The following is a 15,631-nucleotide window of genomic DNA, read 5'->3' as shown; positions in this document are numbered from 1 at the left end:
GAAAAGATAGGCAACCATGCCAGGGTCACACAGCAAGACCCCAGCATGCAGAGACTTGAACTTGGGCCCTGTTCAGCTGAAACTCCAGCCCCGAGCCTCCCACCCCAAAGTGGATCTGGCAGAGCCAAGGAGGTGCCAGGGCTTGGCGGCAGCCGGAGGAGGGAGGGAGGCAGGCAGGCAGGCAGCTGGAGGTGGTGGGAAGAACCTTTTTTTCCCCTGTCTTTAGCAAACTCGGGTCCCCGTTTCCAAGCTGCACTCCAGAGCCCTCAGTTGCTGCGTCACTGCACGCAGTCAGCCCGCGGTGGGCGGAAGGGAAGGCTCCCTCCCTCTGGCAGGGGCTGGGGGGCAGGGGGGTGGTGGGGAGCCAGGCAGAGGGTCAGGGGTGAGGACAGTGAGGGCTCCCTGACAGCTCCCAGAGGGAAGCCCAGCTGGGTTCACCCCTGGAATCACAGAGGGCTGAGCTGGGAGAGCCTCGGAGACTTAACCCCTAGTGCCCCACAAATAGATGGAGACCATGAGGCTCAGAGAGGTGCTGGGATTCAGTCGGTGACACACAGCAGCAAGCTAGCTCATCATTCGAATTCCAAGCCCCTATCTCCTAGCAACTGCAAAGCAAAAGCCTCCTGGACCCACCTCTGTCACCGCGGGCTCATCTGTCACTGCAGAAAGAAAAATGTCTGAACTAGAGGCCTAGTTCTCACTCCCTGGCCCTGGCACCTGGAAGCACAGAGACCCCCACCTGCACGATCACAAGCACCTCAGCGGGGTGTGGTTCTGAGCCCCTGTCGCGGGGCGCAGCACAGTGCTAGGTACACAGCAGGCGCTCAATAAGTGGTCTTGTGCTCCATTTATGTGCCGGGATGCTGGCTCCATTTCTACATTGTCAAAGACAGAACCCGCCCACATCATGTGTTTTCTAAAGATGACCCCCTCGTGTACCAAATGTCGCTTTAGCCATTTTTGAAGTAAACTCCGGGAGATGGATCACCTGCACAGGCCTTCTTACGCTGAAGAGAGGAATACAAATGCCGTGTTTGCTTTGCCGCCTGCTCAGGAGCGCCTGCACCCCTGTGACTGGGCCCTGGGGGCTGCGGTGTTTGCGTGAGATGGATCTGCCCCCTCATTGGACGGCCCCAGGAACCAAGCGCTTTGTTCTCCCTCTGTTCTGCAGTCATGGTCACTTCTCAGGACCCGTATCACCTCCCCGTCCCCCCGGAAGCCGGGGAGATGGGCCACCTACCGGAACTGTGTAGTGGCAACTAAAGGAGCTGGGACAGGCCACGGCTCTCTTACTAACAGCACGCTTCCCCCGGGGCCTCCAGCAGGGCCTGGGAGGTGAGGCGCTGCTGAGTGACCAGTGACATCCACAGGCACTCTCAGACCAGGCTGAGCTCCACCTCCAGGGTGTGTCCAGGTGCCCTCAAACCAGGATCTGGGTCTGCCACCCACATTTGACTCCCACGGCCTAATACCCACCTTCCATGCCCTCCACCATCACTTCTGTTGAACAAATGGGAACTTTAGAATTTCCATAACACAGGGCTAAGAGTAGACTCTAAACTCTAACCCACCCGGATTCAAATCCTGGTGCCACCACTTCACCAGCTGTGGGGCATTGGACAACCTACTATAGCTCTCTTTGCCTCAGGTTCCACGTCTGTAAAATGGGGAGAGTAATCATAGGGTGGGATGGGACAAAAGGAGGGGCCGGATTTACGGTGCTCAGAGGCGGTGCTCACTCAACAGAGGGCCCAGCACCGTGCATGGCTCCTAGGCGACGGTCACTGATGCTCTGTGGTGTGAATGGGTGTTAGTCAATGATCCGTTGTCATTATTATTATATCATCAACATCAGCAGGGATCCCCAAGCCTGGTTTTGCAACTAGCCCTGGTATAGGGTGTAGCAAAATTTTCCAAACAAAATTTGCTTCCATTCATTTTGGGTTTTTGAAAAGGCCACGTCAGACAGCTCGGCGAGGAGGAGGCGGCATTGCGAAACCCAGCACAGAGAGATCTGGGTCCCGCTCCTCGGCTCGGGAAATGATGTGCGATCCATGAGCAAGGGGGGCCCTCGGAGCCGGCACCCCCAGGGCTCGGTCCAGGGGGCTCCTGGCCTCCTGGGTTTATCCCCACTCTCTGAGTGACCCTGAGCAGCCACCCAACTGCTCTGAGCCTCAGTTTCCTCATGTGTCAAATGGAGACAATTTCTGTTTTTATTTGTACCCCTCCCTGGGGGTGGTTAGAAGATGAGGGGATTAAATGTGTTCTGCAAACTGTAGAGTATCGCACACACCCTACAGGCCTCAGTCCTGGCCTGGGGCAACCACCAGGAGACACTGTGAAGTGGGTGTGGGAGCAGAACAGTCTTCACCCGCTCCCCCCTCCTCAGAGGCCACAACAAAAGAAAATCTAGTCACCTGAGTTTTAAAGGGTTCCCCCCACAAGAGTCTGATGAAGCGGGGAGTGGGCTTGCCTTTGGTGCAACACAGGAAGCCCCTCCTTAGTGAGAGCCTTTCCCAAAGAGGGTGGAGTGAGAGTTTGCATGGCAGGGGCCCCCTCCCAGCTGAGCCGGCCTCCACACTCCCTTAACCGTCAGGATCCTCCATTAGAAGGAACTTCGGAGCCTCACGCCCAGCCCCTCAAAGCCACCAAGCCCCAATGTGGGACAGCCCTCCCCACGCGCAAAGAAGAGGCAGGGCCCCTGAGGACTCCCTTCCCGGGCTGTCAGGATCACAGACTCCAGACTGTGGGTAGACGCAAGGCCCCTCTGAGTTCACCAGGCCCTAGCTTTCACTTTACTAAGGCAGTCCAGAGAGGGAACATGTCTCATCCAAGAGCACACAGCAAGGCAGCAACAAGGCTCCTGGCACAGGCTGGACACCCACCATGACAGTACATTGCCCACCTCCATGGCCAGCCCGCTCAGGAGGCCACCTCCTCCTAGAAGGACACATACCCCCACCAACCCCAAGCCTACCCAGCACTTGGCTGCCTCCTTGCCTCTAACCATGCAGTTCTCTCAGCCAGCAGTGCCCTTCCCCGCCATTCTCCATCGACCCAAATCCTTCTAATCCTCCAAAATCCACCCCAGATCCAGTGTGTGTCCTCCAGGAAGCACTCCCTGCAGGTCCTAACTAGTGGCCCCTTCCCAGCACTCGGGCAGCCCCAGCCTCCATCACTGAGAGGGGCCTGGCAGGATGACTAGAGTTTACAGAGCAGGGCCCTGTGGGGGGCCTCTGGGTCCCCATGCCTGGCACAGGGCTGGGCACTCAGCAGGCCTCAGGAAGCAATGGTGGCCCAAAGACAGAATGGATGATTAGGAACTGGAGAGGTGAAGGAGCTGGTGGCCTAGTGAAAGAAAGAAGGGATGAACCAGTAAATAGGTGATGATGTGAGCAGATGAACTGATTCAGGAATAAATGCCTGGCAAGATGGGCACAGACACACCACTGAAGATGTAGGGTCTTGCCCAAGTGCGGCCCCTCACCCTCTTGTAGAGCCTCTGGGGGCTCCTAGATGTACTGGGAATTTAGAGGCCACAGGCCTATCAGAGCCCAGCCAAATGCCTCTAGGTTTGCAGACCCAGCTGGAGGCCAGGAACCCACAGGGATGGTCAAGGTGGCGACTGGGACTGGCCAAGGGTCCCACCATGCCCTACCAACCAGTCCTTGACTGAGAATGGCCTAGACCTGTCCTCAGCCCCAGGGGAATGGCATGAAGAGGCAGGCATAACCCTGGCCCTTCCCACACCAACCACACTGAGCGACATCCAATAATAAGGCATGGTGACTGGGTCACTGAAGGCAGAGGCCCATGGGGCTGTAAAGGTGGTGACAGGGACACAACCTGGCCTGGGTACCAAGGAAAGCTTTTTTCTGGAGACCTGGATGATGAGTAGTAGTTAAGTAGGCAAATGAGGGGAAGGAAGGCAGGAGGTTCAGGCAGAGGAATCAGCATGTGCAAAGGCCCTGAGGCTGGAGGGAACCTGGCCTGTTCCAGGAACTGAAAGCAGGCTAGGGGGACCGGAGCCAAAAGGTGGCGGGGCGGGGGGGGCGCAGCGGTGCAAGATGTGGCTAGAGGAGTAGCGAGTTGGGGAAGGAGGCTGGGCTTCATCCTGGGAGCTGTGGGTATTTATTGAGTACTTACTGTGTGCTTAAAAAAAATCTGCATTCACGATTTTATGAATTCACATTCCAGAATGTTTAAGTGAAAGTGTTTAAATGCACTGTAATCAGACAATGCTATTTTTTAATGCTGTTTTGAATGAATGAATCTTTCAATCAATCAATCACGGATGTATAGGAGGGTAGAGACCACCTGCCCCCATCACACAGAATGCCCTATACAATTCCTCAGGGCCTCCCCATCATGGAGAAACGCTGGCACTGATGAAGCCAGTGGCCCATAAACCACACAAGAACCTAACGAGATGCCAGTGGGTGCCCCCGGTACGTCCAATACGTCACTGAGTCTTCTGAAAGCTCCAAAGTACACAATCTATCCTTAGTTTCCAAGTGCTGCACAGACTGTCTTCAAAAACACCAACTCAGCTGCCAGGCAGCCTCGCGCTCAGGGCACAGCCCTCAAACCCACAGCTCCATAGCAAGGCTGGCACTAGCGGGATGCTGCCCTGGGTCCCACATGACAGCCGTCCATCAGCCCGCTCCACCCCACACCTCCTCTCCAGTCTGGACCTTGCCTTCTGTCCCCAGTGCCCAGCACAGACCGTCTCCCCCTGACAAAACAGGGGCTCCTCGAGGGTGGGGACCACATCAGGCCATCACATGTCCCCAGCGCCTTGCACAGGCCTAGCCTGGCCTCGGATGGATGAATGAGGGGCGGGTGCCAGGGACACCACACACAAGCACACTCGCTTAAGTCCAGCGGCCGCCTCTCAGCTCCAGGAGGACCCAGGAGCCCTGGCGCACCCCTGCCACGGCACAGGCACGAGCACACACGCCTGCCCCACGTGCACAGCCAGTGTCTCCAGGAGCTGCTGGGAATACAATTGGCATCTGCCACTGACTGGCTGCCAACAGCCCAGTTCCGGGGCCTGGCGGTGGCTCCCAACACTCCAGCTACCAACAGGCTACCGGCTCTGCAGCCCCACCCAGTCCTGCTGCCCACAGGAGTCAGGCCCCTCAGGCCACCCTGGGGCCAGGCAGCCCACAGTCCCCCCTGTGGGACAGAAACTGGGCTCCTCCAACAGCCTCTCTGAGACGGTCCTGTACAATCTCGCTTCAGCACCTCTGGCCTGGCAGAAGACACAGCCCCCTCCCACCAGCGAAGGCCCAGAGGTAGAAGGAGCCAAGACCCCAGGGAACTGGGCTGGGCCAGGAGGTACAACCGGGTAGAGCCAGGCCAGCCCAGCCTCCCTTGAGGCTGGGGACTGCAGCCCCCTCCCCCTCTGATATTTCCACTTCCAGGCAGGTGTGGGTGCAGGAACCCTCCCCCCATTAGCCCTGCTTTCCAAGCTTGAGGCTTCCCATCCTAGGGGCACCTCCTCCGCCCCCTCATCCCCCAAGCCCTGCAACTGGCCTTCCCCATCCCATAAGCCCTTCCCCTATTTCATTTTTTCCCCACATCAACAGTCTCTGGCAGCCCCTCTGCAACACAGGCAGCGCCGAGGAAGAAGGGAGAAGGAAGAGGGATGAGGGATAGAGGAATGGAAGGATGGAGGGGGATTGGAGGCGGTAGGTTTGGTCGAAAGAGGCCAGAGGCCATCACATGTCCAGGTAGCACATGTCCCCTCCCAGCAGGCCCGGCACATCTGGACCCAGCTGGCCTCTCGGGCCACCTGGTCCACCCGCCACCCGCTCTGAACGCGAACCCCTTTCACCGCGGGGCGCCGCACGTGGGGGCCTCCAGTAGCCATGTGAGCACCCCCCCAGCCCAGGTGCCGGGTCAGCCCGGCCCCTCCCGGGTACGCAAACAGGGAGGGGGCGCTATGCAGCGGGGGGGTGGGGGTGCCCCTGCCCCCTCCCCAGATGCCAGGTCCGGGGAAAGAGCTCGGGAAGCGGGGAGCCGGCCGGGCAGGCTCCCCGGGCTACTGAGGCGGGATCGGAAGCAGCTGGGTTGAATGGAGGAATGCCCGGGCCGGCCGGCCGGCAGAGCCCTCCGTCTCCTTAGCTCCAAGGTTGGTGGGCAGGGAAGGGGTCTACCTGACCCCCCGTCCGCCCTGCTGATGGAGGGTCGGGCCGGAGGAGAGGCTTCCCAGCTTTGGCAACCGGTTGACAAGGGGGAGTCCGCGGGAAAAAGAGGTGGAATGGGGGCCCGGCCCCAGATAGAGGGTTCCGGGCCCAGCGCCACCGCCCCCCGGCTTGAGGGTCGGGGGAGACCTAGATTGGGGGATCCCACCCAGAGAAGGGGGCTTCCCAGTCGCAGAGCCGCCCCCTCGGATCGGGGGCTCGGAAGACAGAACTGGCAGGGGGAGGGGGCTTTTCTGCGCCAGCGCCGCCCCTCGGTTTAGGGAGGTCTGTCCGAGAGGAGACCCGGATTTCGGGGTCTTGCCGAGGGACGGGGCGCACCGGCCCCGGAAAGGGGGTCCAGGCTACCGCGCGCCACCCCCGCGCCCTCACCTGCGCCCGGCGCCCCTGCCGCCTCCGGCCCGCTCGGCCGCTGCGCTGCGCCGCCGCCGCCGCTCAGGTCCGCTCGCAGGTCCGCTCGCCTAGGCCCCGGCCCCGGCCCCGGCCCCGGCCCGCGGGCGCCCCATGCCTCTCCTCTGGCCGGCGCGGCGCCCCAGATGCGGCTGCGGGAGGAGGAGCCGCGCGGCCCCGGCTCCCCGAGAGCGGCGGGGAGGGGGCGGGGGGCGGGGGGCGGGGAGAGGCGCGCGGGGGAGGGGGCCGCGCGGCTGCGCCCAAAACCAGGCGCGGATGCAGCCACCGGCCCGGGGCTGGGGGTGGGGGGGGGCGCCGTTTCCAACGCCCACCCCCACTCACGCCCCCGCAACCCCGGGGGGGAGGGGGAGGGTCTCCGCAGCCGGCGACGCTGGGTCGCGAGCCGGAAGGGCGCTTGGAGATCCCTGGTTGGCCGCTCAGAGAGTGCAGGCTACTGGCACAAGGTCACACAGCGCGGGCTGCGGTAGCGCGGGAACCTGGAACTCCAGGCTGCAGAGTGGGTCAGCGGGAACGTAGGTTGACGAGCGCCGGCCCCGTGGAGAAGAGAAACTGAGGCCCACAGAGGACGAGATTGGTCTGGGTCATACCGTGCGAGTCAGGAGGCCCTTGGGATTCGAACTTAGGGGTCCTGCCGCTGGGAACGTGTGCCCCCTCCTGGTGACCCGTTTCTTGCAGAAACCTCTCCCTGGTGTCTTCCTGCCTATGGCAGCACGGGGGTTAAAAACAATCCCTGAAGTCGGATGGACCGGGCAGAGTACCCATCCTACCTCTCCTGAGGCTCTGAGATCAGAGATGAGAGACTGTCCTTTTGGAGCCCCAGTTTCTCCACCTAAAATGGGAACAACACTAGTATAGTATCCCCAACTGGGATCGAGGAAACAAGGAGATAATGGATGTTAAGCTCCTTGCTGGTGCCTGGCATTCAGTAAGTGTCAAATGAATGTGCTCACTCTCTCTGGCTCCCACATCTCCCAAGAATGCCAGTTGAATGCAGAGTCAAAATGGTGTTAAAGGTTGGCATTCAAGGCTCCTTACAAGCTCTTTTTCCGGCTTCATCCACCACCCACCCACCCTGCCTCATCCTCATCCCAGAAACGTCTGTTCCAGTGCTTCTCTGCCTTTCCCTGTGTCTGCAATGCCTTCCCACCATCTCTACCTGGCAAACTCCTATTCATCCATCAAAGCCCTGAGCAATCAGTCACATATCCCAGTTTCTCACACTCCCTATCTGCCCATCCATGCCTCTCTTCTCCTTTCCCACTGTCTGGTCTAGGTTTGTCTCTGTCTTCATGGGCCCTGACAACTGTGGTGAGAGGATGTCACTCAGAGGAGGTGACACCATGAGGTCATGTTCCTTGGAGGAGGCAGCTTTAGTAGGGCCTGGAAGGAGAAGTGAGTCTGGAGTTCCAGGGGGAGGAAGGAGAGTGTGTGGCAGGCAAAGAGGTGGTTTATGTTTGGGCAGAGTGTCAATAGGGCCACAGAGAATGCGCTGCCTGGAGCAGTTGGGAAGACTTTATTGTCTGATCTGGGAGCCAGCAAGAGCCAAGAGCTGGGCAGTGACCTGGCAACATATGGTCAGGTTGAAGATGAGCAGGCTTTGCCCTGGAGAACACCTCACACAGGGGTCCCAGGAGACTTGTACAAGGATGTTCATAGCAGCATCATGTGTAATAGTGGAAAGCTGGACACAGCCTAGCTATCCATCAAGCAGAGATGGGGTAAATAGTGATGAATTCAGGCAGTGGGAAAGCTCTCCACATCATGATCTTCAAAATAGGTGAATGCAAGCCACATGCGTCCATGAAAATAAGTCTCAGAAAAACACACTGTTGATGCAATTCGTGAAAATTCAGAGTTGTACACTTATGATTCGTGTACTCTTTGTATGAATTTTATACTTCAATACAATAAAAAAATTTTTTTAATACATCATTGGATGAAAAAAGCAAATTGAATATGGAAGACACAGTTTGATGCCAGATATATAAAGTTTGAAAACCCACAACACAATACTATATATTGTTTAGGGACACATGCATATGTAATATAAGTGTATTACATAAAAACATAAAAACACGCATGGCAGTGATAAAGAGCAAATTCAAAAGAGTGGTGACCCAGAGGGAGAAAGGGAAGGGAATGTAATGGGGCTTCAATTACACTTGAAATGGTTTATTTCTTAAGCTGGGTGGTGGGTACATGGGTGTTTGTTATGCTGTTCTCTAGACTTTGTTGTGAACATGAAATATTCGTAATGTAATAATGCTTTTTTTAAATTAAAAATATTTATTTATTTGGCTGCACTGGGTCTTAGTTGCGGCATGCGGGATCTAGTTCCCTGACCAGGGATCAAACCCAGGCCCCCTGCATTGGGAGCGCAGTGTCTTAACCACTGGACCACCAGGGAAGTCCCTGCTTTTTTTTTTTTTTTTTTTTTAGAAAGTCAGGAGATGCCTGGGAAGGCAATGGGGAGCCATTGTTGGTTCTTGAGTGGGGTTGTGACATGGTCAGTGGACTGGAAAGGGCAAGACTAGAAAAGCAAGGTCGTGGGGAGGCTGGTGTGACAGTCCAGGGGACATGTGTGAAGGCCTGAGGGGGGACAGAGACAGAGTTATGGGGAGAAGGAAAAGGATGGGAGAGATTTAGAGGAATAAACAATTGGTGTGCTTAGGCAAGCGTCACAAACTTAAATGCTCACGGAGCCCAGGCAGGTCATCAAGCAGGCGGTGAGCGTGGAGGTGTGGGGACTGTGACACATGGTCTGGCAGGGGCAGCCCCTACTCAGCACCAGCTGATTGTTGCCATGTAGGAAAAGAGGCCCAGTGGGGTTACATCTTGTTTTTTTGAAGAGAAATCAGCAATTCCGATTTTTTTAAATATAAAATTTTTCGGATTTTTTAAAATACAAAATTTTCCAAATTTTAAATGATGGAACTAAATTGAAAAACAAAACAAAACAAAACTCTGTGGGGGCCAAGCCGTAAGGTTTGCAATCTCTTTGGTGAGGAACAGCCTCCAGGAGATGAAATGAAGGGACAGTGACACCAAGTTTTCCTGCCAGTGAGGCTGAAGAGGCTCACAACCTGAGCAGCAGTCGTGGAGGGCTTCCTGGAAGAACGGACACTGGGCAGTGAAGGGGGAAGTTGTTTCAGGCTAAGAGAATAGCAAGTGCAAAGGTAGGGGTAGAGCTGAGTGAGCCCAGAAGAGCAAAAGTCACCAACAGGGCATTTCACAGAAGGGAAACATGGCCGGTAAACACGAGGAGTTGCCTGACCTCATTAGTCATCAGGGAGAGGTAAGTCCAGACAGTGATGAGCTGCCCCTTTATTCCCATTCGACTGGCAAAAATGAGAAAGTCTGACAATACCAAGTGTGGGTAAAGATGTAGATCAGTGCAGCTCTCTGTACTGCAACACCACTGTGACCCAGCAAATCCACTCCTGGATACGTGTGCCCAAGAGAACCCTGCACACGTAGCCTGGGCCAGTGCTTCTCAAACTTTAATGTTCATAGGAATCCCCCAGGGATCTTGTTCAAAGGCAGATTCTGATTCGGCAGGTCTAGGGCAGGGCTGGAGAGTCTACATTTCTAACAAGTTTCCAGGTGATGCCAACCCTGGAACACAACACATTTTTGACGAGCATTAGGAGAAATGCAGATGAATATCCACAGCAGCACTGTTCGTAAGATCAGAAAACCTGAAAACAATCCAATTATCAATTGACGAGAGATGGAACAAATAAATAAATTGTGGTATAGTCACACATAGCCCTTAAAATGAATGAATCACAACTACACACAACATGGATGAATTCTCACCAAAGTGGCATTGAGGCTTTTTTTTTTAACGACAACATTCTATACAGTATACTTTTTAAAATAATAAACAAGTAAAAACAAATAAATTGTTTAGGCATTCATACATGTAAGAAGACTAAAAACAAAGAAACTAGGGAAGGATAAACTCAAAATTCAGAATATTAGTGACCTCTGGCAGAGAGCTGGGGGATGGGCTGGGCTGGAGCACAGAAGTGGATGTCAGATTTTGTTTCTGTTCTAGTTCTTGGGCCGGGGGGTGGGGGTAGGGGACAGTGGTTCACAGGCACATATGTTGTGTTTTATAGTGTATTGTATTATATTATTTACATAGGGCCATGCATGGACCAATCCTGAGATTGTGTCATGAGCCAAGGATGCTCTTAACTCAATCATGAGTCCCTGAGGTCCGTATTTAAAAAGAGAGAGAGAAACTCATAGAGACAGAGAGATGGAGAGACTGAGAGAGATGGGGAGAGTTGAGGACAGGCATGGTCCATTTGGGAACGTGTGTTCTAACCCAAGCACAACACAGAGCGGTCAGGGCTCTGAAGGGAACAGAAGTTGTGGGACTGTGGGATGTTTGCCTGAGCCAGCCAGAGGCCAGAAAGGGGCTGATATCGTGGGGAAGAGGCTGTGGCAGCCTGGGTGTCAGATTCTCTTCTGACCCCTGCCATCAGCCCACCAGCTCAGACCATGCCGAGCCACAGGCTTCAAGAAAGACCCTAGGAGGGCTTCCCTGGTGGCGCAGTGGTGGAGAATCTGCCTGCCAATGCAGGGGACACGGGTTCGAGCCCTGGTCTGGGAAGATCCCACATGCCGCGGAGCAACTAGGCCCGTGAGCCACAATTACTGAGCCTGCGCATCTGGAGCCTGTGCTCTGCAACAAGAGAGGCCGCGATAATGAGAGGCCTGCGCACCGCCATGAAGAGTGGCCCCCCCTTGCCGCAACTAGAGAAAGCCCTCGCACAGAAACGAAGACCCAACACAGCCATAAATAAATAAATAAATAAATAAATAAATAAACCCAAAGTTTAAAAAAAAAAAAAAGAAGAAGAAGAAGAAAGACCCTAGGAGAGGACAGAATGACTCAAACCAAGTGGAGAGAGTCCACTTGGCAGCAGGTAACCTCCAGCCTTGGGTAAAGACCAGCTCTGGTAATGACTAGATCTGAGTGGTAACCACATCTAGCTAATGATGAGTCTTGGCTTGTGACCAAACCAGATAATGTCCATAGTCAAGATCGGATCTGGGGATGCCTGGCCCCAACACTGCTCTCTGGGTCAACCAGGCATCTGGTCAGCCTTGGTCAGCCCCTGGGAGAAATGGAGAGGGAGGAAAATCCCAGGGCCCCTGCAGGCAGTGAGGGTTGGCCTCTTTCTCCTCACCCTACTGCACACAATGAACTCTCTCTCCCCTACATAGCCCTTGGGTCTGGCCCCTCCTCCCCATTGCTCTGTCTCTGCCCTGGCTCAGCCTCTGCATCCCCTGACTGGACCACTCCAGCCTCCTCCCAGGACTCCTGCTCCAGTCTCTCCCTTTCCAATACATCCTCCACACCAGCCTCAGAGACATCGTTCTATAAAACAGATGTGTCCCTCCCTTGCTCAGAACTCTGCTTTGGCTCCCTACCACCTGGGGTGAAAGTTTGAACTGGTATTCAGAGTTAGCCTGGTATTCAAAACTCTTCACCATTTGTCTTTTGCACCCTCTCCTAATTCAATTCTGGTCAAATCCCATGACTCAGGTACAGGCTCTGCAGTTTCTCCCAAAGACAAGCTGTTTCACACCTCAGCCTGTGCAGGTCCTTCTACCTGGAATGCCTCTCCCCCATTGGATACTCATCTTTTGAAATTCGACTCAGATGTCACCTACTCTGGGGAAACCTTCCCTAACTTCTACGCCCCATTCCCCATTCCCAGTTTGTCACCCCAAATACTTTATTTTTTCCCCTTGGTATTACCAAGTATTTCTTTCTTTCTTTCTTCTTTAGCTTTATTGAGGTATAATCAACAAATAAAAATTGTATATATTTAAGGTGTACAACTCGATGTTTTGATATACGTATACATTTTGGAATGATCACCACAATCAAGTTTATTAACATATCCACACCTCACATAGTTACCTTTTTTTTCTTGTGGTGAGAACACTTAAGATTACACTCTTAGCAAATTTCAAGTATACGATACAGTATTGTTAACTGTAGACTCCCCAGATGCTTTATGATTGCAAAGACACACCATGTCTCAAACACCTTATAACAAATGCTTTTGGCACCCACCTTGGAGTCCAGCAGCAGCCAAAGCGGACGGCTCCCAGACACTGGTCCACTGGAGGCACCCAACAGGTCTCTCCAATTCTTCTGCCTGATGGCTTTTTTTTTTAATAATTGAAGTATAGTTGATTTACAATATTGTGTTAGTTTCGGATGTATGGCAAAGTGATTCAGTGATATGTATATTCTTTTTCAGATTATTTTCCATTATAGGTTATTACAAGATACAGAATATAGTTCCCTGTGCTATCCAGTAACTTCTAGTTGTTTATCTGTTTTATATATAGCAGTGAGTATCTGTTAATTCCATACTCAGAATTTATCCCTCCCTCCCTTTCCCCTTTGGTAACCATAAGTTTGTTTTCTATGTCTGTGAGACTGTTTCTGTTTTGTACATAAGCTCATTTGTGTTATTTTTTTAGATTCCACATATAAGTGATATCATATAATATTTGTCTTTCTTTGTCTGACTTACTTCACTAAGTATGATCATCTCTAGGTCCATCCATGTTGCTGCAAATGGCAATTATTTCATTCTTTCTTATGGCTGAGTAGTATTCCATTGTATATACATACCACATCTTCTTTATCCATTCATCTGTTGTTGGGCACATGAAGGTTGCTTCCATGTCTTTGCTGTTGTAAACAGACAGCATTTTCTGAAGTCACAGGAGCTCAAGCACAGGACAACTTGGAAATGCAGGGGAGTTAATGCCCTTAGGAGCATCCTTCCATCATGGGGTCAGGAATCAGTGGGTAAATGCTCCTCCTTCAGGGAGGCAGTTCTGAGGCGTCTTCTCCACTGTTCCTCGGAAGGTCCCCAGCAGGATGGCATTCCAGTGGCCATGTGCTAATGCACACTTTATTGACTTTCTCTCCTCTCCTGTCTCACTCTCCAGGCTCCCTCCCTCCCACTTCCTAGGATCACCTCCCAAATGAACTACCTGTGCTCAAGTCACTGTCTCAGGGGCTGCTGCTTTTGGGGGGAACCCAAAGTAAAACACACCTGTTTGCTTCCATCTCTTACATAAAACTGGATATAGCTCCTTGAGGTCTGAGGCCACATTGAATTCACCTCAAATTGTGGCCAGCAATCTGGGTTCACATCCTGCTGCTTGTATTGTGTGACCTTGACCAAGTTACTTCCTTGAACACAGACGCTCAGCAAAAGTAAGTAGGAGATTCTCAGACTGTTAATGAAATATATCACAGGGTCGAAGGGGGGCGGAATATAGGACTTCACTCTTCCTTCTCTTTTCCTATGTTTTCCAATTTTTTTGAGTATTCACATATTCCTTTGCTTTGTTTTGCTTTGTTTTGATGGTGTGGAAGGAGTGTGACCTCTGGACTGAGCAGGCCTGGGTTCAGATCTTGGCTCTGTCACATACTAGCTGTGACTAGGCAAGTCACTCAACCTCACTGGGCCTCAGTTTCCACATCTGGAAAATGGACACAAGCATGAACACCTACTTTGCAGGGTGGTTGTGACTTTTAAGATAGAAGCTCGTTGTAAACCACAGAGTAAATTGCAAGCCTGGGTTATTGTTGTCCCTGGGGCTGGCATCAAGCCTGGCATGGTGGAGGTGCCTGGGAAATGTCTGGAGAACAAAAGGAGTGAAGCTACTAGTGGAGCCCCAGGGTGTTCTTCATCTCGTTCATTCATTCATTCCATGCTCACTGATACCACTTGGGCCAAGCCCTATGCTGGGCACCGGGGATACGCAGTTGTAGGAGGAATGTCTCTGGCCTCAGGAGCCTTGCCAGCTCCAGGGGAAACCCAAGAAAACCCACCATTCCAGAGGGGCCCTGACCAACTGTCGGGGGAGTGTGGGAAGATGTCCAGGAAGAGGTGACTCCCAAGCTGTGCAGGACTTAGTCTGATGAGCAAAGGAAGGACAGAGTGGACATTCCAGCAAGAGGGGAGAGTGTACACTAAGCCCTGGAGGCCAGGCCGGGCCCTTGCAAGCCACTGTGGGCAGCTCATTGGGGCTGAAGTCTCAGAGTTCAAAGATGAAGCCAGAATCCAGCCAGGGCTGGATCATCACGACCTTGAAGTCCTCTGAGGAATCAGGATTTTCAACTGAAGGTGGTGGGGATCTATGGAAAATGAGGACAAGACTGGGAAAGAATCTTTGACTTTCTTTGTGAACCAGGGCAACTCCTTTTGCCTCTCGGAGCCTCAGCTTCCTCATCTGTACACTGGGGGAAAAAATATCACAACAAGGATATTCTGAGGAGGGCTTGAAATGAAGTGTGCTCAGGGCCTGGCTGAGGAAGGCGCTCCATTCATTCATATGAATGGAATGAATGGACGAGTGAGCGAATGAATGAATGAATTTCTGCCAGGTACCCTCCCTCACACTAGTCTCAGCCTGGAACTCAGCCTCCTCCCTGCAATCCTACCTTCTCCCTGCCCTACCCCACTCAGTAGGGCCTCCTACTCGCTCACAGGCCAAGAGACGAGGGCGGGGACTTTTCTAGGGTCATCAAGTGAGTCAAAAGCACAGCCAGGTCCAGTGTTCTGTCCCTGCTCTGTGACGCCAGAAATGCTTTTTCTCTGCCCCTCAACATAGATTCACCTCCAGGGCCAGCCCTGGTGCTTTTTGGGACGGGAGGTGCTTGGGTTCCACTGTCTGCTTGGAGGGCCAGACCACCTGCCTCAGCCTCCCAGATGCCCGAGCTACCATCTGCTCCCACCAGAGCCTTCGGCTCTTTTCCTTAAATAGTTCCTCTCGTCTCCTTGGAGACATCTCTCACATGGAAGAAAGGAAGGGAGGGAGGGAGGGAGGAGGAGGAGGACAAGTTGGGTCCCATTTCCTGAGTACCTACTGTGTGTCGGCTCTGACCCTCATCACACCCCTTTGACCTGGGGATCCCCCCCATCCCTTTTCAGATGAGGAACTGAGGCACGGAGACCGGT

The 15,631-nt window shown here is 53.5% G+C and overlaps 2 protein-coding genes across 8 annotated transcripts in view; both read right to left on the bottom strand.

Moving 5' to 3' along the window:
- Nucleotides 1-6,655, bottom strand: part of DLGAP4 (DLG associated protein 4) — a 188,705-nt gene extending 182,050 nt beyond the window's left edge. For 2 of the 7 annotated variants that reach the window (XM_057528577.1, XM_057528582.1), the window contains exon 1: nucleotides 6,579-6,655. The gene's annotated coding sequence lies outside the window, so the exon portion shown is untranslated. The remainder of the gene's footprint in view (nucleotides 1-6,578) is intronic. The other 5 variants (XM_057528576.1, XM_057528578.1, XM_057528579.1 and 2 more) reach the window with 3 other exon arrangements.
- A 2,469-nt stretch (nucleotides 6,656-9,124) lies between these two features.
- The window catches only part of AAR2 (AAR2 splicing factor), a 69,272-nt gene continuing 62,765 nt past the window's right edge, over nucleotides 9,125-15,631 (bottom strand). Inside the window, exon 4 of the mRNA XM_057530018.1 lies at nucleotides 9,125-10,232. Within this exon, the coding sequence (XP_057386001.1) occupies nucleotides 10,206-10,232 (27 nt within the window). The 3' untranslated portion in view covers nucleotides 9,125-10,205. The remainder of the gene's footprint in view (nucleotides 10,233-15,631) is intronic.

The sequence above is a fragment of the Balaenoptera acutorostrata genome, chromosome 15 (genome assembly GCF_949987535.1).
Source record: "Balaenoptera acutorostrata chromosome 15, mBalAcu1.1, whole genome shotgun sequence".
NCBI lineage: Eukaryota > Metazoa > Chordata > Mammalia > Artiodactyla > Balaenopteridae > Balaenoptera > Balaenoptera acutorostrata.
The sequence above is the reverse complement of the archived record's forward strand: the minus strand, read 5'-3'. Positions and strand labels throughout refer to the sequence as shown.